Source organism: Lolium rigidum, chromosome 4 (assembly GCF_022539505.1).
Source record: "Lolium rigidum isolate FL_2022 chromosome 4, APGP_CSIRO_Lrig_0.1, whole genome shotgun sequence".
Lineage (NCBI taxonomy): Eukaryota > Viridiplantae > Streptophyta > Magnoliopsida > Poales > Poaceae > Lolium > Lolium rigidum.
The window spans coordinates 282145971-282173372 of record NC_061511.1 but is presented as its reverse complement, the minus strand read 5'-3'; the positions used below and the strand labels follow the sequence as shown (position 1 = coordinate 282173372).

The window sequence follows — 27402 nt, the reverse complement described above, 5'->3', positions numbered from 1 at the left end:
CTAGTGTTATTTAGGGAGGAACATCAACTTTTTCACGAGAAAAAAAGCCGAATAACAAGCGCCACTACGAATGACTAATACAACAGCTGTGTTGTTGTTGTCATCCAACTGTGGCCGGATGCACGCGCTGACACGCACATGTACGACGCGTGTATGCTCATCTCATCTCGTATGAGCTCTTATTTTTTTGGCGGTATATACTCCGTGATATTAGATCAGAAAGATCAGTGCTTCTTGCAAGGCGGACATGGCGAGCCATCATCGACGCGTCCATCGGCGCACCGAAACGTCTGGGGATGGGTCGCCTTCACCACGCGACAGTTCACACAGCCGTCGCGACACTTCGGGCTTGCGTCGTCACAGACTACAGCCCCTGAGAAGAACCTGCAGCTGTTGCAGCACTTCGGGAATTCAGCTGCATGCACGCATGCAATAAAAATCAGTTTTAGTACCAACAACAAGGCACCTTCTTGCTAACTGAATTCACATGAGTTAATTATCGCATGTGCTACCTCTATTTCTAAATATAAGTACTAACACCTCGATGGCACGAAAAAGGGGCAACCAAACTTTGTTGAGGAACACATATGCATGATAAAAACGAAGATAATCGATCAGCTACACACCGTTGGTGTGTGAGAGGATTCCCATGACCAGGACAGCCTGGAGAACAAGGATCGCGAGGAGCATGCTGCTCTTCATCGTTGCTTGTGAACTTCTAGTGCAAAGCTCTGGCCTTGTCCCGGCTGCTCGTCGAGTGCTTTATGTGGAGTGGCTGTTTCTGGCCATAGCTATATAAGCAACTCTATATATGGATGCCCATTTACAAACATGACAATTGTGTCAGCGACCAATTATTATTGCGGTGAGTAGTTGGGGGATAATTTGGCTCATGGCTAGTTTTGGCTTGTTTTCTTTTTCGTGAAAGGCGGCTTGGACTGATCTCATGGCCACATCATCGAGCCTTGCTCATGATAGGAAAAAACAATTTTTCCTAACGGATCGGCAGGTCAAGGTTGTATGTTTTCTCTATAAAAAAACATATTAATATCACGAAAATACATATTACATCCAGTCTCTGCAACAACACTATACCCTAGTTTTAGTATAGATGCACACAATCGAAAAAAGAAGACGAAGCTGAGAAAGTAAAAGTCCCGCTGTAGTGTTTCAGTCCTTAGAGCAGCGCTACAAACACCACCATGACAACAACAGAAGTCCAAGTTCTCCAAAAGAACACCTCCAAAAGAAAATAGTGCACAAGCGCCATCGTCAGAACATAGATCTTAGATTTTCACCATAAAGAAAGCCCCCGCTCTTAAAACAATGCCTTCAACAAAGCCATGGCCAGGGAAAACCAGTTAAGGACAGCCCATGAACTTTCACCTGAAAGTTAGGACATTAAACTTCTCCTGTGATGACGCCCCCACTCTCATGCCGCTGCTATGAAGCCCGAAACACAAAGCAAGTTTACCATCGATGTAAAGCCTCAAACCATGAAAACTAGTCATCAAAACTTGGCTTCCATACCACTCTCTGCCTAAAAGACGTGTCCCACGATGGTAACATATAGCAGAGCTTCATGCCGATTCCTCCTCAAACCAAATGGTCGGAAAAAAACATGGTAACATACAACCGAATTCTATCCAATCCAGGAATCTCCATGCATGAGTCGCCTAATGGAGTTCGTCGATGGAGCCTTCCGGAACTCGACACTCTGGCTAGATCAAGAAGGACTAGCATCCATTAGATCTTCATCCTGTCGCAAGAGGAACCCTAGCACCGCTACCTTTATTCTTCGATGCAGACAAACATGCCCCCATGCTGCCATCCGCTGCCTAGCAACGACGAAGGAGGTTCAGAACCTCCACCGGAGTAGGAAATGACAGGAACATCAGCGACATATGAGCAACGCAGTGCCCAGTGTTGCCACACAACAACCATCACCCCCCCCCCCCAAGGGCCGAAGAGGTGCGTGCAGCAGCTGCGGCCCGCGTGATCCATGTTGGGCCCACGTGGCCTAGATGAAGTCAGCGCGCTGCCTAGATCAGGCCCGCATGGCCGGTCACCGGCGACCGCCCTGCCGCCGCGCATCCCGTCGCCAGCCCATCGCCCGCGTCCATCGCAGAGAGCGGCACCACCGCGCACCCACTGGAGCTTCACATCTACGCGGAGATGATCCACCCGACGTGCCTCCTAGCTCTCTGCCTATGTGATGCCTACGACGAAGAGTACACTTGTAAAATTCTGCACCAGACGATACCATCATGTCAAATCAGCAAGCAGGCCTCGTTATCTTTTCTAGGCTTCAGAGGCTGCTACACCCGAGACCAAAACTCAGAAATGATGATTTCAAAAATTCTGAAAATAACTATGTACATTGACACATTATACAACCTTCATATCAAAGTGTTAATTATAAATTGAACTCACAGCCCCATATAGAAAAATGACAGATCATGCTGTGAATAGTAGTAGTTAACTGGAACTTAACTGTGAATTGATCACATTAACAATGTAATAGTTTGATTTGTTTTTTTTTATCAAGATGTGATTTGGATTTGTAATCCAATTTTTTTGACATGTTAGAAGCATCCTATCTATATATGTACTCAAATATATTTAGAATCCTGTACCATGTGTTTTAGGTCGGGTGCACCGGTTGCACAAGAACTCTGGTACACCGCGGGTTGATTTGATGCTATGAGGACACTACCAACTAGCCTGCATGTTCGCTTCTGAGAACTTACCACGTCTCTATTCATATACCATCGGATTACACACGCAGAAACGACACTAAAACTCCAGAAACAACAGCTGTTCCAACACTTTACACAAAAGACCTCGTGAAAACAGAAAAATACAAAGAAACCCAGAGATCTTTGTGCAGAGACGCCAACGAACATCTCCTGCGACCGCCGCCGTCGAAGATGCCGGAGGGGGAGAAGATGAAACCAACACACCGAGGCTCGGAGAAGCACCCTCGCAGACACCGATGCTTTGTGGATCTCTAATCGCACTCGCCGGAGACGATGGAGTTGCCTTCTTTGGGGCACATCGGCCGGGGAGAGCCCCGAGCTTGTCCGAGCCGCACCACCGCCGAAGCCAATTGATGGAGTCGATGGAAAACAGCGACGACGCCCTTCCGCATCCTCCATGCCCGCATCGGCCCAACTAGCTCCTGGAGTGTGCCGGCGGAACGCCAGCTCTACTCCTGTACAGATCCTCGGCAGCTCCATGGCGACGCCGGAGTAGTCGCGGCCACGACGGTGGAGCCAGAGGACAAAATCCACACATGGGTCAACACCGCAGTCGCGCCAGCCCCTCCCCCCTAGGAACCCTAGACCCATGGATCCGCCTGATCCCTGGGCAGACACGGATTCCAGCTCTCCGACGTCCCCATGGGAAGCGTCGCCGCGGTGGAGAATGAGCAAAAGCACCTTTATTCCTCCCGGCGCCGCCTCCACCACCACAGCGCCGCCGGCAGACCAACTAGCCCTACTATCTACATGCCGAACACACAGATCCGCAGTTCCCCCGCTCTCCCGCCGCCGAAGCAGCAAATGGAGAGGGAGGGAACCGCCGGTCTGGCCGGCGGCGAGATAAGGGAAACTTGGCTTCTCCTTTTTGCCTCTCACGAGTACTGTAGCAGGAAGAGGGGAAAAGGAAAGCAAAACGTGACCTTCGCAGGGCTCACGTGCGCGCCCTTAATGTTCGCTTGTGTAGGGCTGTAGCTCTACATACATCTTTTTTTTTATACAGCACATGGTGAGCAGTCTGCTCTAATTCTTCCTAGTGTCTTGCAGAATAGGTTAGGACTGCAGTGAGAATTTTTGACTCTTATAGAATTTGATCCATCTTTTCCAAATAGAACAAAAGATTAATGAATTGGTGACTAGAACGCCCTGCAAAGGGAACTTAGTTTGCTGGAAACTTAAAACCTCTGGACTGTTCTCGACCAAATCGATGTACCTCTTTGTAGTGGTCCGATGATAAGCATGAAAAAGCTGTTCTGAAAGGATAAATTTCCCATGAAGAATAAATATTTGGTTGCCAGGGAATTGGTTACGGAATTCATTTGAGAATTCTATGGTTTTTATCTCATGCCTAACCCTAATTCCTTTTGGTACTCTGCCATTTCTGTGGCTTTCCCAAATAAAATGATATCGTCAATATTATTTTAGGAGTATTTTATTTTTGCCAAATAAAGTAAAACGATGGGTGCCAAACGAGCTCTTAGTATATTGGGTTCTGATAGCAGAGCATTGGGCAATGGAACATTTTGTGGTTTTAAGAAGAGACGTACAATAAACACATGCGTTTCTTCATGGATGCATGCACTAGATACATGCACAAAGGGATAGCTGATCGGCAGGCAACGACCTTTATTTCTCGACAGCAACAACATCGACAGACACGAGTGTACCATTTGCACAAGCACGACGTAGCATATCTTGATCAGTGATTCTTGCACGGATGGCAGCTGCCGTCGGCAGTTCTCCCGTCGGCGCACCTAAACGTCTTGACAGGGCGCACATGCACCGCGCGGCACCACGCACAGGTCGGAGGGCACTTGTACATCACGTCGTCACAGAACATGGCCCCCGAGAAGGACCTGCAGTTGTTGCAGCACTTCGGGAAGTACCCCTCACCCTCGGCTACATGCGTTTTTTTTCACATCATGGCGTCACAACAAAGCAATCAGATAGGTTGACCGAGCATTTGGCGATGTTGGTACGCAGCCCTGAGGCTGCCCCGAAATCCTCAATAACCGCCATGAAGGTCCTGAAATCCAGCACGGAGGGCCGCAGGAAGGTCACAACATCATCCGCATAGATGGATGTACGATGACGCAGCCCTGTTGGTGCGAGCGGGCTCAGCAATCTCTCCTTCGTGGCCTTCTGGATCATCAGATGCAGAACTTCCATAAGCAAAATGAAGAGCTGCGGGGATAGAGGGTCGCCCTGTCTGAGTCCACGCCTATTGGCAATCCGCGAGCCCGGTGTGCCGTTGAGTAAGACACGCGTCGAGGCCGTGGAAAGGAGCGCGCAAAAGCACGTGAGGAGCCTCTCTCCAAAGCCCAGCTTCCGGAGGACATCCACGAGGAAAGACCAATCCACAGTGTCAAAAGCTTTGGTGATGTCCAACTTCATAAGTACAGACGGGATGGAACTACTGTGGAGCTTGCGAGCAGTCCCCTGGACCATCATGAAATTGTCATGCAGGCATCTTCCACGAATAAAAGCGCTTTGATGGACTCCAACCATCTGCGGGAGGACCGGGGCAATCCGATTTGCCAGAACTTTCGCCACCCACTTGGCGACCCCGCGGATAAGGCTGATAGGCCTAAAGTCTCGCACTTCCTCCGCCCCTGGCTTTTTTGGGAGGAGGGTTATCAGGGCTCCATTGACAGCACCGAATCCACGACAGTCAAGTCTCGACAAGGAGTTGAAGGCGTCCATGACATCCTCCTTGATGATGTCCCAGCAGACCACAAAAAAGCGCGTTGAGAACCCGTCAGGCCCTGGGCACTTGTCCAAAGGCATATCCTTGATGGCTTTCCACACTTCCGCCTGAGTGAACTCTCCGTCTATGTGCTGGAGGTCAAAGGAAGGAAGCCCCAGGTAGTCCAGGTCGAGAGTGAATGGCCTGTCGGCCCCGGTACCCAGAAGATCATCAAAGAAACTATCCACAACCTCAGCCTTGTCTGCATGCTCTGTGATGCGCACCTCGTTGACCATGAGGTGTCCAATAAAGTTTTTCCTCCTCCTGTGACTCGCATGCAAATGGAAGAAACGCGTGCAAGCGTCGCCTTCCTGAAGCCAAAGAATGCGGGAGCGTTGCCTCGCTATTATTCTTTCCAGGGATGCCAGACCCAACAGCTTCTTTTTTAACAATCGTCTCAACGCCTTCTCTTCTGGAGATAAAAGGCGGGACTCCATGGCCACGTCAAAACGCAGGATTAGCTCTGTCGCCATAAGGATTTGCATCTTCACGCTGCCAATGAATTTCGAGCTCCAGCTGGCTAGCCTCTTAGCCGTTGCCCTCAACTTCAGATCTAACCTCTTAAAGGGGCATGGGTCCCGCGGTTGCGCGTTCCACACTTCTTGGACAACTTCCAAGAAGCCATCCATCTTTGGCCAGAACGATTGGAACTGGAATCTACGCCCTCTGTGAAGGTCCGGGGCCAGATTAAGGATCAGCGGGCAGTGGTCCGAAGGTCCACTAGAGGTAGCAGTCAGCAGAGCGTCGGGAAACTGTTCTTCCCAATCCACGGTCGAGAAGACCCGATCCAACCTCTCAAGAGTTGGATGTTGACGTTCATTAGACCAGGTGAATCTCCGTCCATTGAGGTAGAGCTCCTTTAGCTCTAGGTCGGACAGAGAACGCCGGAATCTGCCCATCATACGCCGGTGGAGGATCCCTTGATTCTTATCAGCAGCGTCCACAATCTTGTTGAAATCCCCAGCAACAACCCACGGGCCAGCGTGCAAGTCACGGACATCCTGCAATTCCTGCAGAAACGACCGCTTATCTGCTTCACTTTGCGGCCCATAGACACCGGTAAACCACCATCCATTACCGTCCCCTACTGTAATACGGGCAGTGATTGCATTCTCCGAAAGGTGTGGGTTGGAGACCGATACCAAGGCAGATTGCCAGGCAAGAAGGATCCCTCCACGCGTGCCTGTCGCAGGTAGGAAGTAAAACCCATCGAAGGAGGTGCCAAGGGCCTCCCTTACCACACGGTCAGATATGACCGCCATCTTCGTTTCCTGGAGACATACCACAGCCGGCCTAGAGGGTGAGATGGCCTGATAAACAGCAAGCCGCCTCGCAGAGGAGTTTAGACCACGCGCATTCCAAATGGCAATACAAACATCGGAGAAATCCATTATTACAACTCAGAAGGAAACAAGGTGAAACTCCAGATGCGGGCTAGAAGTTCTACAAGGCATGATACAGGACATCACGTCAGGCAGTCCACCGGTGCATCCACGAGGGGCTGTAGGTCCTCAGCGGACCATCACGTGGCCTTGGTGGAACAGGAATTGCGGAGCCCAGTAGAACCCTTCCCGCAGAAGTACCTGGGGCTACCGTTGTCTTTGAGGAAGCCCTCTGCGCCCCAGCTTCAATATCTCGTGGACAATGTAGCGAATAAGCTCCCAGGGTGGAAGGCGTCGCTCCTCGACAAAGGGGGCCGTTTAGAGCTTGTCCGATCCACTCTATCGGCGATGCCTATTTTCTCCATGATGTCCCTCGACATCCCGGTCAAGACCATCCTTGCGATTGAGAAGATAATCGGGGATTTCTATGGAAAGGAAGAAAGGATGTGAAGGGCGGCCATTGCCTCGGTGGCGTGGGACAAAGTTTGCACCCCCAAGGCTTGGGGTGGTCTCGGTATTCCAAACTTGAGAATGATGAACGTAGCCCTGAGGACTAGATGGCTCTGGCTTCAGCGGGTTGACGACACGAAGCCGTGGAAGGAACTAAATATACAAGTTCCTAAGCTTTCGAAGCACCTCTTTGAAGGCGCCACACATTCAGTGGTAGGGGATGGTGCGTCCACCTTTTTCTGGACAGACAACTGGCTGCCTGATGGGCGGATCCGCGACATTGCCCCAAACTTGTTTGCCGCAGTGCCGAAACGGGCGGCCAAACAACGACGGGTCCGAGAGGGACTGGCAGGGGGCTGGCTTGAGGACCTATCCCCGGACCTAGGCGCCTCTGCGCTCGCTGAGCTCCTCGCACTTGCTGATCGGCTGGTACAGATCACTCTTACAGAGGGCGTGGATGACAGCTTCAGATGGCGGTGGGAGAGTAACAATTCTTACTCCGCCGGATCTTGCTATGAGGGGATGTTCGGCGCCAGAGTGGACATGGCCGGTGCTCTGCAGGTTTGGAAATCGCGCGCACCCCCAAACTGCAAAGTGTTCATGTGGCTGGCAGCGCGCAATGTGTGTTGGACGGCCGACGAGGCTTAGTCGGCGTGGACTTCCACACCCGGGATCTTGCCCTTTTGCGATCGGGAGACGAGACCCTGGACCACCTTCTCATGGGTTGCGTCCTAGCGCGTGAGGTTTGGGCTGTGTTTCTACGCCTCTGGGGCAAGCTCCACTGGATGCCACAGCCAGACTCCACCCTCGTCCACTGGCTACAGGATAAGAAGGGGGGTCCGGGAGGGGACAGGGACCTCTGGACAGCGGTGGTGCTCGTGTGCTGGACCCTCTGGCGTCACCGCAACGATGTAGTTTTTGAAGGTCTGGCCCCTTCCAGGGCCGTGGTAATTCACAAGATCTCAGAGGAGGCTGAGCTTTGGCGAGCTGCTAACTTGTTTAGAGGCACGCTTGTGCCGGTGGAAAAGTGGAGATGTCGCGAGTAGTTGCTTAGGTGTGTGTGCTAGCCTTTAGGGTTAGTGTGGGTGCGCTCGTGGCTTCTGTGCCAGAGGCGTGTTGTATCTTTTGGCCTCTTGGCCACCCCTTCTATGAAACCGATACGTCTTTCCATGACGTATCCTTGAAAAAAAAAAGCAATCAGATAAGCTGGCAACTGTTGAATATAATTGCCTAGCCCTCCTCCATAAGATCGGTCTTTTGGTTGAACTGGCTAGTGCATGCAATTTCACATAGTATCAGACCATAAGGTCTTGGGTTCAAATCCTAGCCAACGCAGTATTTAAAATAAATATTTGCAGCCTCCCTAAATAAAGAAATCAAAGGATACACGTCTAACGCCCGTGAGAGACCAAACAAAAAAAAGGCCCACCGGCTTAGACGTGAGGGGAGGTGTTGAATATAATTGCCTAGCCCTCCTTCATAAGATCGGTCTTTTGGTTGAACTGGCTAGTGCATACAATTCCACAGCAACAAGCGTTAGGAAACGTACCATTCACCTCGGCTAGGATTCCTATGATCAGGACCGTGTGGAGAAGTAGGATCGCCACGACCGTGCTACTCTTCATCGTCGTTGTTTCCAAACGTTTTAAGCGAGCCTCTACACCTGTAGAATGCTCTCTATAGTATGTTGCTCTTTATATACAGCGTCAACTTAGCAGCGACGACCAACACTATGGGCAGCATACGTGGGTTAAGGGCCGGATTCGAAGTTTCTTGCCCCCTGGTTTGGACTTGTGGAGTCTTGGACTTGTTAGAGCATCTCCAACAGACGCTCTAAAATCTGGCGCTGTAAACGCGCGATTCGGCGCGCTGTATACTGTTAGCGCGCGTGTTAGCGAATTTGCCCGCGGCAGAGGCGCTATTTTCCAGCGCGCGTTGCTGCGCGAAAACGCACCTCCGGCAGAGGCGCTATTTTGCAGCGCGCGCGGTATAAAGTGCTAAATCCGACCGTTTTTTGAAAATTTAAATCGAACAAACTATGAAAATTTGATCGAAAATACGAATATATTTTATAAAAGTTCGACGATACAATGCGACACATAATAAACTTCTACTCGGAGGAGTCCCAGTTGAAGTCCGAGCTGCTCGGAGTAGTGGACGACACCGGCGTTGTCGTCCACTCGAAGGAGGAGGAGGAGGAGACGACGACCGTCGACGGCCCTGCGCCGTTCTTCTTCTCCTCCGCCTTCCGCCCTCCTCTTCGCGATCTCGGCGCGGCGCTTCTCGCGGGAAGCTTTCTTTGCCGCCTTCGCCGCCGCCTTCTCCTCCTCCTTCTTCTCTTTCTCCGCGTAGAAGGCCGCCGTGGCGGCGACGTCCTCCGGGAAGCGGCGCGCCCATTCGAGGCGGAACGCCTCGTCGCGCTCGGCGATGACCAGGCGCTGCTCCAGCTCCCGCTGTCGGCGCTGCTGCTCGCGCGTGATCATCGGCGGCGGCGGCGCGAGCATCTCCGCCTGCTCGCGCGTGAACACGTCGTGGAAGTTCATCGCGCGGCGGCTGCGGCCCAGCCGCCACGCGACGGCGTCGTAGGCACGCGCCGCCTCGTGCGCTGTGTCGAAGGTGCCGAGGCGGATCCGCTCCTCGCCGGAGCGGATCTCCGCGTCGGATCGGCCGCTCGGCCGCGCGCGGACGCCGCGGTAGCCGGAGGACGAGCGGCGGCGCGGCGGCATCTTCGCGTCGAGGTGGAACGGCCGGAGGTGGAGCGGCGCGGGAGGGAGAGCGGCGCGGGAGGGAGAGCGGCGGGGAGAGAGGGCACGGGAGGAAGACGCGTGGGAGGAGTGGCAGTTGGCCGCTCGCGCGTGTCGTCTAAATAGCGCGCGCGGCAACACACGCGGCAGATTTCCCGCGCGGGATAGCGCGAAAGCGCGCGGGCGGTAATTTTTTAGCGCGCGCGTCGTTTTCCCGCGTCTGCTGGAGCAGCGCGGCAGCGTCCGCGCGCGCCAAAACGATGGTTTTTTTGCCGCGCGGGACGTTTAGCGCGTCTGTTGGAGATGCTCTTAGGTCATATTCCATGTCTAGCACATCAGCCCACCTTGTGCACACCCACGGAAACTCCCAATTATATAATAACGTGTTGATCCAAGTACATCAAATACATCTGCACCATTTAGTTAGTATTTTCATGGTATGTATTTTGTTCTGGTGATCACCTTGTGTACTACAAATTCAGCTTGGGTACTCATAAAGCAGTCCGGCTGTTGTTGCTTCTATTCTATACCTCTTTTCATCGGAGCATATTTGTGCTCACACATTATGACTGGCACACTTATTTCATAGGCTTAGGAGAACTCAATTTTATAAATCAATTAACTTATTAACATGTACCAGATTCTTGTCATAATAGGCGCTGCCGTGCAGTGTGTATTTGCCGTGTACCCCCGTACGACAAAGATTTCTTTGCCGTGCGCACGTAGAAAAACGCACGGCAAAGATCTTGGCCACAGCAAACACAGACACGAGCGCACGGCAAAGATACGATTCACGGCAATGACGGAAGAGAGCGCACGGCAAAGAAAGCTGCACGGCAAAGGACCAACACAGCGCACGACAAAGATAGGCTGCACGGCAAAGGCGTTGGGCACACGGAAAAGCACAAAAGACTTCGTCGTGCACGCCTTTTGCCTATTGTTTTTAACAAATGCACACAAACCAAGTCTTTGCCTAGTGTTTTTAACAAACACATGGCAAAGTAAGCCTTTGCCTAGTGTAAGCGCACGGCAAAGATGTAAAAACTGGATTTCTTCTCAGCTCAAAAGGCGTGGCGTGGTATAGTTATCACTAGTAGAAAACCTCTCATCAATACCGGTTCCAGAGGGGCATTCGTACCGGTTGAGCAACCGGTATAAATTATCCGGCACTAAAGGCCCCCCCCCTTTCGTACCGGTTGCTTACGAACCGGTATAAAAGGGGCCTCCACGTGGGCCACCAGGAGAGCTCAGGGCCAAGGAGCTTTGGTACCGGTTGGTAATACGAACCGGTACCAAAGGTTCCCACCCGCGGCAGGGAATTTGCCCGAATCTCTGCCGCGGCAGAGAATTGAAGTTTTAGGGGTTTTGGAGGGGTTTAGGGATATCGGTTTGTTTCATATCGCGTCGATGCACCAGAAACGCGTTTGGGTTTAGGTAGTACATGAAGATCAAGATGATGCATAGCAAGTTGGTGCATATAATATAACACACATGTAATTGCATAAGATCGCAAATTAAGAAGCACTATGCATGAAGATCGATCTTCATGCATAGTGTTACTCTCCGAGGCGTACTCTATATATGTCTATTACATGTAGCATAGTGGTACTCTTCGAGTGAACTATATATGTAACATGTACATCTTCATTCATAGTGGAACTCGCGAATGGTGGTATGACGTCCCGAAGGAAGAATCCCGCCAATTCCTCGCCTATTGCTATGAAGCGGTCATCGATTGAGAGCTTGTTCCGCTTTCTTGCCAACTATAAAAGAATAAGATACAAATGAATACATGAGCTATGTGTGTGTGTGTATATATATATATATTCAAACCACAATGAAACAACTATTACTGAAACTCAGCACAATTTATGATAAGAAAACAAATTTGTGAATATTGTTTTCGTACCTCTTTATTTCTTTCATTATTTATTCTCTCACTGACAATTCTGTGGATGTACTCGCAAACGTAGAATCCACAGAGATCAGTCCCTTGTGGTTGTTGCGGGCATTTCTTTACAAGAATATAATTCAATCAAACAATAGTCAAGTATGATAATTAAAGGTGTGTGGACCTAGGTAGTACTACTTACTTTCGCCTTCCATCGCAGCTTCGGTGGCCATTCATGGGACTTATCTTCAAAGTTTCCCACACGCTGCCCGACAAAAGAAAATGCATAAAAGAGTTATCAATTAGTTCATAGCAGGAAATTAACGAAACAAACCGATAAGAATTAAAATTACCTTTTGAGCATTAAATAACAAGACAAGTATAGTTCCGATTTTTTGCTTAGTGAGTCAAAGACTTCAGCTTCTCCAATTTGCATATTGATGACGAGAAGAATAAAGTGAAACCTACGCACGTCTAAATATGTAGTGTCATATATATAAGTCATTAGTTAAAATTTTGACATACGGTGAGCAAAATATAATTTGTTATAAGACAGTAAGACTCACTCGAAGTTGTAAGGCCAAATTATTAGCTTTTTGTCACGTTGTCGCTTCAAAAACCTTAGCAAAATCTCCGGTGTATCCTTGTTATAGACGGGATCTTCTATGGTTTTAACATGCATTTTGTGCGGATCAATGAACCCAATGTCCGTGATTTCGTCCCTTTTGCATTCGAGCATCTTCGATCTGCATAATATAGCGCACAAAGGATTATAATCTGCAGACAATGAACGAGCTGAGCTAAAGACTTCTCAAATTAAATAAATCACTTACAGACAATAGGAACTGATGATAGATTTGTCGAGGGCCCGAAGATTGTATAACTTGAAAAGCTCGTTGAAGTCAACGTTCACACAGTATTCCTGGAAGTAGTGCTCTTCCCTAACTCGCACCATGATAGTCTCGATCCCTTCTTTTGAGGCATTAAGGTACCACGAATGCAAGTTACGCATACATGTTGGTAGCTTCCTGAGATTCTCGACCAAATATTTCCCTTGAACAAATTGATATGCTCGTTCAGCGAAGGCGTAATCGGTTGTGTCTTGTCGAGAAATTTCAACGGGCTTCCCGTCAAACACCTTGAGAGGGGCGTGATACGCGTACAGCACGAGTCCGTTGGGAACCCCAAGAGGAAGGTGTGATGCGTACAGCGGCAAGTTTTCCCTCAGAAAGAAACCAAGGTTTATCGAACCAGGAGGAGCCAAGAAGCACGTTGAAGGTTGATGGCAGCGGGATGTAGTGCGGCGCAACACCAGGGATTCCGGCGCCAACGTGGAACCTGCACAACACAACCAAAGTACTTTGCCCCAACGAAACAGTGAGGTTGTCAATCTCACCGGCTTGCTGTAACAAAGGATTAGATGTATAGTGTGGATGATGATTGTTTGCAGAAAACAGTAGAATAAGTATTGCAGTAGATTGTATTCAATGTAAAAGAATAGGACCGGGGTCCACAGTTCACTAGAGGTGTCTCTCCCATAAGATAAATAGCATGTTGGGTGAACAAATTACAGTCGGGCAATTGACAAATAGAGAGGGCATGACCATGCACATACACGATATGATGAGTATTGTGAGATTTAATTGGGCATTACGACAAAGTACATAGACCGCTATCCAGCATGCATCTATGCCTAAAAAGTCCACCTTCAGGTTATCATCCGAACCCCTTCCGGCATTAAGTTGCAAACAACGAGACAATTGCATTAAGTATGGTGCGTAATGTAATCAATAACTACATCATCGGACATAGCATCAATGTTTTATCCCTAGTGGCAACAGCACATCCACAACCTTAGAACTTTCCGTCACTCGTCCCGATTTAATGGAGGCATGAACCCACTATCGAGCATAAATACTCCCTCTTGGAGTTAAGAGTAAAAACTTGGCCGTAGCCTCTACTAATAACGGAGAGCATGCAAGATGATAAACAACACATAGGTAATAGATTGATAATCAACATAACATAGTATTCTCTATCCATCGGATCCCGACAAACACAACATATAGAATTACAGATAGATGGTCTTGATCATGTTAGGCAGCTCACAAGATCCGACAATGAAGCACATAAGGAGAAGACGACCATCTAGCTACTGCTATGGACCCATAGTCCATGGGTGAACTACTCACTCATCACTCCGGAGGCGACCATGGCGGTGAAGAGTCCTCCGGGAGATGATTCCCTTCTCCGGCAGGGTGCCGGAGGCGATCTCCTGAATCCGATGGGATTGGCGGCGGCGCCTCTGGAAGGTTTTCCGTATCGTGGCTCTCGGTACTGGGGGTTTCACGACGGAGGCTTTAAGTAGGCGGAAGGGCAGGTAAAGGGGCGTCACGAGGGGCCCACACAACAGGCCGACGTGGCCAGGTCTTGGGCCGTGCCGCCCTGGTGTGTCGCCACCTCGTGGCCCCACTTCGACTCTCCCTCGGACTTCTGGAAGCTTCGTGGAAAAATAGGACCCTGGGCGTTGATTTCCTCCAATTCCGAGAATATTTCCTTATTAGGATTTCTGAAACCAAAAACAGCAGAAAATAGCAACTGGCTCTTCGGCATCTCGTTAATAGGTTAGTGCCGGAAAATGCATAAATATGACATATAATGTGTATAAAACATGTAGATATCATCAATAATGTGGCATGGAACATAAGAAATTATCGATACGTCGGAGACGTATCAGCATCCCCAAGCTTAGTTCTCGCTCGTCCCGAGCGGTAAACGATAACAAAGATAATTTCTGGAGTGACATGCCATCATAACCTTGATCATACTATTGTAAGCATATGTAATGAATGCAGCGATCAAAACAATGGTAATGACATGAGTAAACAAATGAATCATAAAGCAAAGACTTTTCATGAATAGTACTTTGAAGACAAGCATCAATAAGTCTTGCATAAGAGTTAACTCATAAAGCAATAAATCAAAGTAAAGGTATTGAAGCAACACAAAGGAAGATTAAGTTTCAGCGGTTGCTTTCAACTTATAACATGTATATCTCATGGATATTGTCAATGTAAAGTAATATAACAAGTGCAATATGCAAGTATGTAGGAATCAATGCACAGTTCACACAAGTGTTTGCTTCTTGAGGTGGAGAGAAATAGGTGAACTGACTCAACATAAAAGTAAAAGAAAGGCCCTTCGCAGAGGGAAGCATTGATTGCTATATTTGTGCTGGAGCTTTGGTTTTGAAAACAAGAAACAATTTTGTCAACGGTAGTAATAAAGCATATGTATCATGTAAATTATATCTTATAAGTTGCAAGCCTCATGCATAGTGTACTAATAGTGCCCGCACCTTGTCCTAATTAGCTCGGATTACCGGGATTATCGCAATACACATGTTTTAACCAAGTGTCACAAAGGGGTACCTCTATGCCGCCTGTACAAAGGTCTAAGGAGAAAGCTCGCATTTGGATTTCTCGCTTTTGATTATTCTCAACTTAGACATCCATACCGGGACAACATAGACAACAGATAATGGACTCCTCTTTAATGCATAAGCATGTAGCAACAATTAATGTTCTCATATGAGATTGAGGATATATGTCCAAAACTGAAACTTCCACCATGATTCATGGCTTTAGTTAGCGGCCCAATGTTCTTCTCTAACAATATGCATGCTCTAACCATTAAATGAGTGGTAAATCTCCCTTACTTCAGACAAGACGGACATGCATAGCAACTCACATGATATTCAACAAAGAGTCGTTGATGGCGTCCCCAGGAACATGGTTATCGCACAACATGCAACTTAATAAGAGATAAAGTGCATAAGTACATATTCAATACCACAATAGTTTTTAAGCTATTTGTCCCATGAGCTATATATTGCAAAGGTAAAGGATGGAAATTTTAAAGGTAGCACTCAAGCAATTTATTTTGGAATAGCGGAGAAATACCATGTAGTAGGTAGGTATGGTGGACACAAATGGCATAGTGGTTGGCTCAAGGATTTTGGATGCATGAGAAGTATTCCCTCTCGATACAAGGTTTAAGCTAGCAAGGTTATTTGAAACAAACACAAGGATGAACCGGTGCAGCAAAACTCACATAAAAGACACATTGTAAACATTATAAGACTCTACACCGTCTTCCTTGTTGTTCAAAACTCAATACTAGAAATTATCTAGACTTTAGAGAGACCAAATATGCAAACCAAATTTTAGCAAGCTCTTCGTGTTTCTTCATTAATAGGTGCAAAGTATATGATGCAAGAGCTTAAACATGAGCACAACAATTGCCAAGTATCAAATTATTCAAGACATTTTAGAATTACTACATGTAGCATTTCCCAATTCCAACCATATAACAATTTAACGAAGAAGATTCAACCTTCGCCATGAATACTATGAGTAAAACCTAAGGACATATTTGTCCATATGCAACAGCGGAGCGTGATTCTCTCCCACACAATGAATGCTAGGATCCATTTTATTCAAACAAAACCGAAAACAAAAACAAAAACAAACCGACGCTCCAAGCAAAGCACATAAGATGTGATGGAATAAAAATATAGTTTCAGGGGAGGAACCTGATAATGTTGTCGATGAAGAAGGGGATGCCTTGGGCATCCCCAAGCTTAGACGCTTGAGTCTTCTTAAAATATGCAGGGGTGAACCACCGGGGCATCCCCAAGCTTAGAGCTTTCACTCTCCTTGATCATATTGTATCATCTCCCTCTCTTGATCCTTGAAAACTTCCTCCACACCAAACTCAAAACAACTCATTAGAGGGTTAGTGCATAATAAAAATTCACATGTTCAGAGGTGACATAATCATTCTTAACACTTCTGGAGATTGCACAAAGCTACTGGACATTAATGGAACAAAGAAATTCATCCACCATAGCAAAAGAGGCAATGCGAAATAAAAGGCAGAATCTGTCAAAACAGAACAGTCCGTAAAGACGGATTTTATTGAGGCAGCAGACTTGCTCAAATGAAAATGCCCAAATTGAATGAAAGTTGCGTACATATCTGAGGATCACGCACGTAAATTGGCATATTTTTCTGAGCTACCTACAGAGAGGCAGGTCGAAATTCGTGACAGGAAAAAAATCTGTTTCTGCGCAGTAATCCAAATCTAGTATGAACCTTACTATCAACGACTTTACTTGGCACAACAATGCACAAAACTAAGATAAGGAGAGGTTGATACAGTAGTAAACAACTTCCAAGACTCAAATATAAAATAAAAGTACTGTAGTAAAAACATGGGTTGTCTCCCATAAGCGCTTTTCTTTAACGCCTTTCAGCTAGGCGCGAAAGTGTATATCAAGTATTATCAAGAGACGAAGTATCAACATCATAATTTGTTCTAATAATAGAATCAAAAGGTAACTTAATTCTCTTTCTAGGGAAGTGTTTCATACCTTTCTTGAGAGGAAATTGATATTTAATATTACCTTCCTTCATATCAATGATGGCTCCAACAGTTCGAAGAAAAGGTCTTCCCAATATAATGGGACAAGATGCATTGCATTCAATATCCAAGACAACAAAATCAACGGGGACAAGGTTATTGTTAACGGTAATGCGAACATTATCAATTCTCCCCAAAGATTTCTTTGTAGAATGATCAGCAAGATTAACATCCAAATAACAATTTTTCAATGGTGGCAAGTCACGCATATTATAGATTTTCTTAGGCATAACAGAAATACTTGCACCAAGATCACATAAAGCATTACAATCAAAGTCATTGATCTTCATTTTAATGATGGGCTCCCAACCATCCTCTAGCTTCCTAGGAATAGAAGCTTCACGTTCTAGTTTCTCTTCTCTAGCTTTTATGAGAGCATTTGTAATATGTTTTGTGAAAGCCAAGTTTATAGCACTAGCATTAGGACTCTTAGCAAGTTTTTGTAAGAACTTTATAACTTCAGAGATGTGACAATCATCAAAATCCAAACCATTATAATCTAAAGCAATGGGATCATCATCCCCAATGTTGGAAAAAAATTCAGCAGTTTTATCACAGGCAGTTTCAGCAGTTTTAGCAGTTTCAGGCAATTTTAAACGCTTTGCACTAGAAGTAGTAACATTGCCAACACCAATTATTTTACCATTGATAGTAGGAGGTGCAGCAACATGTGGAGCATTAACATTACAAGTGGTGGTAATAGTCCAAACTTTAGCTACATTGTTCTCTTTAGCTAGTTTTTCATTTTCTTCTCTTTCCCACCTAACATGCAATTCGGCCATCAATCTTATATTCTCATTAATTCTAACTTGGATGGCATTTGCTGTAGTAAATTTTTTATTTTCAATATCCTTATTAGGCATAACTTTCGATTTCAAAAGATCAACATCAGAGGCAAGACTATCAACCTTAGAAGCGAGAATATCAATTTTATTGAGCTTTTCCTCAACAGATTTGTTAAAAGCAGTTTGTGTACTAATAAATTCTTTAAGCATAGCTTCAAGTCCAGGGGTGTATTCCTATTATTGTTGTAAGAATTCCCATAAGAATTACCATAACCGTTACCATTATTATAAGGATATGGCCTATAGTTATTACTAGAATTGTTCCGATAAGCATTGTTGTTGAAATTATTATTTTTAATGAAGTTTACATCAACATATTCTTCTTGGGCAACCAATGAAGCTAACGGAACATTATTAGGATCAACATTAGTCCTATCATTCACAAGCATAGACATAATAGCATCAATCTTATCACTCAAGGAAGAGGTTTGTTCTTACCTTCTTACCTTGTGGAGCTCTTTCCGTGTGCCATTCAGAGTAATTAATCATCATATTATCAAGAAGCTTTGTTGCCTCACCAAGAGTGATGGACATAAAGGTACCTCCAGCAGCTGAATCCAATAGGTTCCGCGAAGAAAAGTTCAGTCCTGCATAAAAGGTTTGGATGATCATCCAAGTAGTCAGTCCATGGGTTGGGCAATTTTTAACCAAAGATTTCATTCTTTCCCAAGCTTGAGCAACATGTTCATTATCTAATTGCTTGAAATTCATTATTCTACTTCTCAAAGATATAATTTAAGCAGGGGGATAATATCTACCAATAAAAGCATCCTTGCATTTAGTCCATGAATCAATACTATTCTTAGGCAGAGATAGCAACCAATCTTTAGCTCTTCCTCTTAATGAGAAAGGAAACAATTTTAATTTTATAATGTTACCATCTACATCTTTATACTTTTGCATTTCACACAATCAACAAAATTATTGAGATGGACAACAGCATCATCAGAACTAACACCAGAAAATTGCTCTCGCATAACAAGATTCGATGAAAGCAGGTTTAATTTCAAAGAATTCTGCTGTAGTAGCAGGTGGAGCAATAGGTGTGCATAAGAAATCATTATTATTTGTGGTTGTGAAGTCACACAACTTAGTATTTTCAGGAGTGGCCATTTTAGCAATAGTAAATAAAGCAAACTAAATAAAGTAAATGCAAGTAACTAATTTTTTTGTGTTTTCGATATAGAGAACAAGACAGTAAATAAAGTAAAGCTAGCAACTAATTTTTTGTGTTTTGATATAATGCAGCAAACAAAGTAGTAAACAAAATAAAGCAAGACAAAAACAAAGTAAAGAGATTGGATTGTGGAGACTCCCCTTGCAGCGTGTCTTGATCTCCCCGGCAACGGCGCCAGAAAAAATGCTTGATACGCGTACATCACGCGTCCGTTGGGAAACCCAAGAGGAAGGTGTGATGCGTACAACGGCAAGTTTTCCCTCAGAAAGAAACCAAGGTTTATCGAACCAGGAGGAGCCAAGAAGCACGTTGAAGGTTGATGGCAGCGGGATGTATCGCGGCGCAACACCAGGGATTCCGGCGCCAACGTGGAACCCGCACAACACAACCAAAGTACTTTGCCCCAACGAAACAAGTGAGGTTGTCAATCTCACCGGCTTGCTGTAACAAAGGATTAGATGTATAGTGTGGATGATGATTGTTTGCGAGAAAACAGTAGAACAAGTATTGCAAGTAGATTGTATTCAATGTAAAAGAATAGGACCGGGGTCCACAGCTCACTAGAGGTGTCTCTCCCATAAGATAAATAGCATGTTGGGTGAACAAATTACAGTCGGGCAATTGACAAATAGAGAGGGCATGACCATGCACATACATGATATGATGAGTATTGTGAGATTTAATTGGGCATTACGACAAAGTACATAGACCGCTATCCAAGCATGCATCTATGCCTAAAAGTCCACCTTCAGGTTATCATCCGAACTCCTTCCAAGTATTAAGTTGCAAACAATGGACAATTGCATTAAGTATGGTGCGTAATGTAATCAATAACTACATCCTCGGACATAGCATCAATGTTTTATCCCTAGTGGCAACAGCACATCCACAACCTTAGAACTTTCTGTCATCGTCCCAGCATTTAATGGAGGCATGAACCCACTATCGAGCATAAATACTCCCTCTTGGAGTTAAGAGTAAAAAACTTGGCCGAGCCTCTACTAATAACGGAGAGCATGCAAGATCATAAACAACACATAGGTAATAGATTGATAATCAACATAACATAGTATTCTCTATCCATCGGATCCCGACAAACACAACATATAGAATTACAGATAGATGATCTTGATCATGTTAGGCAGCTCACAAGATCCGACAATGAAGCACATAAGTCGAAGACGACCATCTAGCTACTGCTATGGACCCATATTCCAGGGGTGAACTACTCACTCATCACTCCGGAGGCGACCATGGCGGTGAAGAGTCCTCCAGGAGATGATTCCCCTCTTCCGCAGGGTGCCGGAGGCGATCTCCTGAATCCCCGGAGATGGGATTGGCGGCGGCGGCGTCTCTGGAAGGTTTTCCGTATCGTGGCTCTCGGTACTGGGGGTTTCGCGACGGAGGCTTTAAGTAGGCGGAAGGGCAGGTAAAGGGGCGTCACGAGGGGCCCACACAACAGGCCGGCGCGGCCAGGGCTTGGGCCGCGCCGCCCGGTGTGTCGCCACCTTGTGGCCCCACTTCGACTCTCCCTCGGACTTCGGAAGCTTCGTGGCAAAATAGGACCCCGGGCGTTGATTTCGTCCAATTCCGAGAATATTTCCTTACTAGGATTTCGAAACCAAAAACAGCGAGAAAACAACAACTGGCTCTTCGGCATCTCGTTAATAGGTTAGTGCCGGAAAATGCATAAATATGACATATAATGTGTATAAAACATGTAGATATCATTAATAATGTGGCATGGAACATAAGAAATTATCGATACGTCGGAGACGTATCAGGGCGACCGATTGAACGGGTTGTTGTCCGAGCTGGTAGACTTGGTGTATCCCTTTTATCTCCCTGATACCCGATTGAACGGGTTTTGTCGCCTCGATCATCTTGTCTTACGACCTTTCAATAGAACGCCTATAGTCAGATGGCCGCGATGGTACAGGGTCATATAGATTCTCAACGGTACGCACAACTTTCACCGGATCTAGTGTCTTCTCGAAAGGTATCTCTGGCACTTTCGGTGCAAAAAAAATTTCACCTCGGCCTGAACGGCTTCCTGGTTTTCCTCGGGAGTTTTTTCCCAAGGTAACTTCTCAATAGGCGGCAGTGGTTTCTCCTTTCTAGCTTTCTTCCTAGGCGGCGTACCGTTCCGCTTAACGGGCGCTGTCTTACACGGAGGATCTCGAGGTGGTGGACTCACGCTGGGGTCCCTCTCAGGTAGGTGTGGACTTTGCTGCTCATGTGGACTGCTAGGAAGAGGAGTCGAAGGCCTTTGATGCTCATGTGGAGGAGTCGGTGGCCTTTGCAAAAGGACGATGTACTTCTTCGGCCATAGGGTGAAATCGTGCTTGACATCGGCCAGTGTCCTCTCATCGTCACCTCTAGGAATATCAAGCTCCACTGTTTCAAAACCCGGAACAACTTCATCCACCCCGACACGAAGACAGCCAGGTGGAATGGGCATATGATGGTGCATTGCTCCATCTTCACTTGGGTACACATAGCCGACCGCCACCTTAACGGACGCGGTCCTGAATAACATATGTAGCTCGCAATCTGTCTTCTCCGTGACATAATCCACGGGGTAGCTTCCTCCACATCCGTCAAGATGCGAGGAACCAACACTGCTTCTTCGCTGAGATGGGGCAGCATCGGCTTGTGGATCCTGTAGAAACAGCGGCTGATCAGGTTCCCTCTGATTTTTCTCAAGCGCCTCCACCCTACTCCTCAATTCTGCTAACTCGTCGGCGTCCTTCTTCTTCTTTCGCGAACGGCTTCTATAAGTGTCAGCGCTGTCCGGCCACGCTTCCTTCATGGTGAGACCTGGGCGAGCTCGTACCCGTCCAACGTGTTCAGGATTCCCCAGAGCGAGTGTTAGCTCGTCATTCTCTCGATCGGGAATGTACTCTCCCTTTCTAACCTTGTTAATTGCATCTACAAGCTTCGGTACGATTGCCTCAATTTTTTCCTTCCATTTTCCCTGCGCAACGATCAACCCTGTCTTTGGGTCCAACCCTGCCCCATGAGCGAACAACCAGAACTTGGACCGTTCGGGCCAGTCCCATGTCTGTGGAGTGATTCCTGCAGTCATCAGTTTATTTTCAAACGATGTCCACTTCGGAATGGCACTCTTGTAGCCACCTGACCCCAAATGATGCGGAAGTTTCTTCTTTGAAGCATTTTCGCTATTTTTGATCGATCGGGACAAAAAAGTAGACGATTGCTTATACCTCTTAAATTCGGGCCAGTGATCTTTTATCTTCACTAGATTATCATCGAATACTGGTTCTTCATTCTTATATTGGTCCAACAATTATAGCTGGGCATGAAACCGTTCTCCAACAGGTGGACGTGAAGGGTCTTTGAGGTAGAGTAATCCTTCATATTCTTACAGGAACTACATGGACAATACACGAAACCATTCGACCGCCTGTTTGCCTCAACCACGTTGAGAAAATAATGCATGCCATTAATGAACTCGGGATGGCACCGGTCACCGTACATCCATTGTCGACTCATCTGCATTTTATATGTATATAAAAAATTATTAAGTACACAACATCGTGGATATATGAGTGACCAACTTAATTAATATTCAAGTTCATCACATAAAACTAAAAAAAAAATTATAAAAAAGAAGAGGCTCACCGAGGTGGTACCGTGCCGGCTAGGGGACGACGCTGGCGACCGACGGCGGTGAGGACGGGATGATACTAATTAAAACCTACAAAACATACCATAATTTCAGCTCAAATTGCATATAAAAAAAATAAAACCCCTAACTTAGGCATTTCATCGAACAGCTTGCTAGCACTAGAAAAATAGTACGAGTTAAAACTACCAAAGAAATAAGCTAAATTAGGAACGCCGGAAGGAAGGATGATATTGCTAACCCTTAGATAGATGTATGCCGTTAATCTTGTTAAAATGGTGGAGAAAAATGAAGATTATTGGAGTGTGAGAGGTGCAAAATATTTGGAAATGTGAGAGGAGGAGAAGGAGAATGAGATATGCAAGGGGTCGGGCGCGCTGTGGCGCGCTGATAAAGGGTACGGACCCTTTAGTACCGGTTTCTTACACGAACCGGTACTAAAGGTGCAGCCCTAGCCCCACCTCCGACTGGAAACTGGGCTCAGACCCTTTCATACCGTTTCGTAATACGAACCGGTATAAAAGGGCCTTTACGAACCGGTATAGATGTCCCACGCATGGAACCGGTACTAATGCCCCCTTTCGTACCGGTTCGTAAGGGATCCGGTATTTATGGCTTAGATGGATGCCCATTTTTCTACTAGTGTACCAACAAATGAACACTTACCCTAGTGGGAAGGTTGCACGCTTTCCCTACTATGCGTCCTTGGTTCGAATCCCAGACCGGCTAGTTTGGGTCATTTGTTTTAGATAAAACATGTTTGGCACACGGCAAAGAAGCGACCTTTACCGTGCAACATCGTACGGCAAAATCTTTGCCGTGCCTATAGAACCTTTTGTCGTGCAAATAGTTACACGGCAAAATCTTGTTTTTGCTGTAGTGTGCAAAGGTCCACATCATCTCACTGTGCCCCTCCAAACCGTTCTAAAACTAGACCAGAGGTGAAAAGAGCCCCTCAGTTTTTTCATTAAAGATTGGTGTGCACGACACCGGGTTACGAGCGACCCAGGTGGGCTGGGACGCATCAGCCCATCCAAGCCACTAGTTAAATCTTTGGTTCACCCGCCAAACCTTTCTTTCTTGTAACGACAGTGGATTACATATTACATAGCATAATTGAGAATGGGCTAGTGAAGAAGCTCTCCCGGAAGTTTCCCATGGACTCAAAGCGGAAAAAAATTGTACATAGCAATCAGATCAGTTCAGAAATCTTAGTAAACTAGTTTCCAAGAAACCTGAGATAATGTCTTTCGCCTGATACAAACTTTCTTATCAAGCGGTTTCGCCGGATCCCTTCACCAGTACATGCATGGTAAGCTACAAGCGTGTGGGAATCGCACCATATATAATCTGCACGTTTTGCTATACTAAAAAAATCTGCAGATTACATAGCATATACCAAAAGGCTAGTAAAGAGGCTATCTGCATTTCCCCATGGATCCTGTCCAATATTCCATAAGATTACAGATTACACGCCAACTAGAATAGAAAGTAAGTAGGAGTACTAAAATGTATTACTCGAACAAAGCTGCAGCAAACACTGATAATGCGGTTAACCTTGAGCTCATCGCTGGAGAGAATTTTCGCTGGACTTTCTCCGGCTTTTCCTTCTGTAGTCCGACAGCAGTACATGGGCGGTTACATAGGCCAGGACGGCGGCGACCAGTGTCCCGATGTGCGCCGACGTCTTCCAGTGCCTGCTTGATCCGGCTGCGTAGGCCACTAGGAATCCAACATACTGCGCCACAACCGTGGGTTCTATCGCCTTTTTCAACCAGATGCACTTCGGGAACGACCTGCTAAACAGCAGCAGCTCGATGAGATAGATGGAGGCCACGAAAGAGGTAGTGTTGCCGTAGAGGAAGGTGAGGTAGCGGTTCCTCCTGTTGTCATGCATTGCTGGGTGGCCTGCGTCGTGCCCGTCGCCTGTACTCTGCCAGGATCCACCCGGCGGATCTAGGCCAGCTTGGTAGGTGGCACTCCCCACTAGGATTGCTAGAGTCATCAGATATACCGGCTTGTTGTCGCCTGGCTTCCCCGCCTTTTTCACAGCATTGTCCGTCACCAGCCGGGTCCGGGACGGCAAACAGCAGTATACGGTGAGCAGGATGGGTAGGCATAAGAGGAAGGCCGCAGCCGCCAACACAACGATGGAGATGGATGTTTTCAGATATTGCGTGCTTCCGGCAGCAAAGGCACCGACGAGACAGACGAAGCTCACACCGGAGCAGAGAGATAAGGCATGGCTTCGTATGGCTGGCCTGTACAGATTGGGGTTGACGAGGAGCAAGAGGAGGACGGTGGAGATCATGAAGCTCACGGAGTTAAAGTAGAAGAAGACCTTGTAGCGGCGTGGATTGTTGCACAGGAGAACCGGGTCGCCGGCGTGATGCCCGCACCGGCTGTCGTCCTGTAGCAAGAAGCCACCGGGCGGGGTCAAGCCGGCCTGGTAGGTGATGCTTGCCACCAGAATTGCGAACAGGATGAACCGCCCTCCCTTCTTGTCCACCATAGCACTGGTCGCAGCATCGTCATCATCCTTGTCCGCATTGCCCAGCCCCAGCGTGAAATACTGAATGTGGACGACCACGTAGACCACCGCGGCACCCGCTATGCCCACCGCATACATGGAGGAGATCTGATCCCGGCAGCTCCCGATTGCATACGCAACCACGAGGCTGAGCAAGTCCAGTATCATGGTCGCTTGCAACGCGTGGTGCTCACTCAGGTAGCTTTTCTGGCCAAGCAAGATGGCAAGCAACGAGGCCACGAAGGCAACCGAATTGCAGTAGAAGAAAGCTTTGTACCTCGTGGGGTTAGTCGTGAGGAGGATTGGGTCACCGGCCTTGTGTCCGTCCTGCCAGACGCCCCCGGGCGGATACATCCCGGCTTGGTAAGTGACGGATACGGCAAGGCCAGCGAGCAGTTGCACGAGAGAGGATGCCCGACGACGTTGCCTTTCTGCGACGGCCTTCAAATCATCTCTGGTGCAAGCGAGAGTAGTTAAGCTCGTGATTGATTTGCAGATCGACGATGCATGCATGGTACGATACGAGAGTAATACATCGGCATATTACCTGCTGCCGGCGGTGCCATCATTTGCACTTGTGCCGCCGGTGCCTTCATTATCTTGAGCTTTCTCAAACAAACAAGAGAAGCGCCCACGGAGTTTCTCAAACAAGCCAGAGAAGCACCCACGAATAGCCACATATAATATGACGTAGGCCCCGACAGCCGCAAATAGGCTGCAGATCACAGTGACGGACGTGTGGCGGCCCCTGCTACTGCCGACGGTGTACGCCACGATGAGGCCAAGAAGCCAAACCTTCATGAAAAACGCCACAAACTTAACTTGCAGTCCGCTGCACATAACGAGGAAGACGCCGAATAGGGAGGAAGCAAATTGCCCGGTGTTGAAGTAGAAGAACAGGTGCAGGAGTTTGCTGCGCAGAATGGCGTCGCCTGGACGGTGGCCGCCCTCGGCGCTGTCCCAGAAGCCACCCGGTGTGCTCAGCCCACCCACGTAGGAGATGGTCAGGGCGAACATTGATAGCGGCGCCATGAGCTTGCCGAGATTCTTTTCAATCTCGTCCTCCTCATCATCACCCCATAGCCAGAACAACAAAGACTGCAACATGATGTTGAGCACGAGAATGGCCAGAAATACGAAGAAGGCAACGACCCTGAATTTGTCCCAGCAAGCCCCGGTACCATAGGCCGCGATGAAAGCCAACGCGGCCGTCCCCATGAGAAGCTGCAGCGGCAGGTCAAACCTGCGCCCGCTTTTCTTGAGGCGGGCGTTGAGGATCAGGGTGAGGACAATCACCATTAGCGACAATGTGAATGCGGCGGCGTTGAAGTAGAAGAACACAAGGTACCGGCGGTAGTGGGTGGAGCGCATGATTGGGTCGCCGGGGAGGTGTCCGGCCATGTCCTGCCAGACACCACCCGGAGGGTTGAACCCCACTGCATACGCCGCGCTCGCCATGAGCGTGGCGAGCATCAGGGTGTTCTTTCTCCTGTAGCAGTCAACATGTTGACGGTCGGAGGTAGACACGGCTGATACCATGGAGATACCGATGGTGCCTCAAACCTCACCTCTCGGTTTGAAGACATATAGCTGGAGCTCTCGTCAAGATATAGTAGCAGCGAGGAGGCTTTTACCCAGCGATCATGTGTCAACCATGTGACAAGGGCCGGTCCGGCCTTGATATGAATTTAAGCCACGTGGAGCCAAACTGCTTTAGCAAAGTAAAGTTGATCACGTTCTAGGCC

At 47.4% G+C, this 27402-nt stretch overlaps 3 protein-coding genes across 3 annotated transcripts; all 3 read right to left on the bottom strand.

Moving 5' to 3' along the window:
* Positions 1 to 224: 224 nt before the first annotated feature.
* On the bottom strand, positions 225 to 702 carry LOC124706173. Its single transcript, XM_047237828.1, has 2 exons — positions 627 to 702; positions 225 to 415 (listed from the first exon to the last, which is right to left on the bottom strand). Exons 1-2 carry the CDS (start codon positions 700 to 702, stop codon positions 225 to 227), a joined length of 267 nt encoding a protein of 88 aa, XP_047093784.1.
* A 3756-nt stretch (positions 703 to 4458) lies between these two features.
* Positions 4459 to 8962, bottom strand: LOC124706805 (Bowman-Birk type wound-induced proteinase inhibitor WIP1-like). Its single transcript, XM_047238475.1, has 2 exons — positions 8887 to 8962; positions 4459 to 4658 (listed from the first exon to the last, which is right to left on the bottom strand). The coding sequence occupies exons 1-2, from the start codon at positions 8960 to 8962 to the stop codon at positions 4459 to 4461; spliced, it is 276 nt and encodes a 91-aa protein (XP_047094431.1).
* Positions 8963 to 24691: 15729 nt separating this feature from the next.
* On the bottom strand, positions 24692 to 27196 carry LOC124648869. The gene is made up of 2 exons (XM_047188560.1): positions 26205 to 27196; positions 24692 to 26111 (listed from the first exon to the last, which is right to left on the bottom strand). The coding sequence occupies exons 1-2, from the start codon at positions 27194 to 27196 to the stop codon at positions 24692 to 24694; spliced, it is 2412 nt and encodes an 803-aa protein (XP_047044516.1).
* Between the last annotated feature and the right edge of the window lie 206 nt (positions 27197 to 27402).

Coding starts and splice junctions, on each gene's coding strand:
- LOC124706805 (XM_047238475.1), bottom strand. CDS start 8,962: ATGAAGAGTAGCACGGTCGTGGCGATCCTACTTCTCCACACGGTCCTG. Junction 4,659..8,886: donor AATCCTAGCCGAGGTGAATG/GTACGTTTCCTA, acceptor AAACGCATGTAG/CCGAGGGTGAGGGGTACTTC.
- LOC124706173 (XM_047237828.1), bottom strand. CDS start 702: ATGAAGAGCAGCATGCTCCTCGCGATCCTTGTTCTCCAGGCTGTCCTG. Junction 416..626: donor AATCCTCTCACACACCAACG/GTGTGTAGCTGA, acceptor GCGTGCATGCAG/CTGAATTCCCGAAGTGCTGC.
- LOC124648869 (XM_047188560.1), bottom strand. CDS start 27,196: ATGGTATCAGCCGTGTCTACCTCCGACCGTCAACATGTTGACTGCTAC. Junction 26,112..26,204: donor GATGGCACCGCCGGCAGCAG/GTAATATGCCGA, acceptor CGCTTGCACCAG/AGATGATTTGAAGGCCGTCG.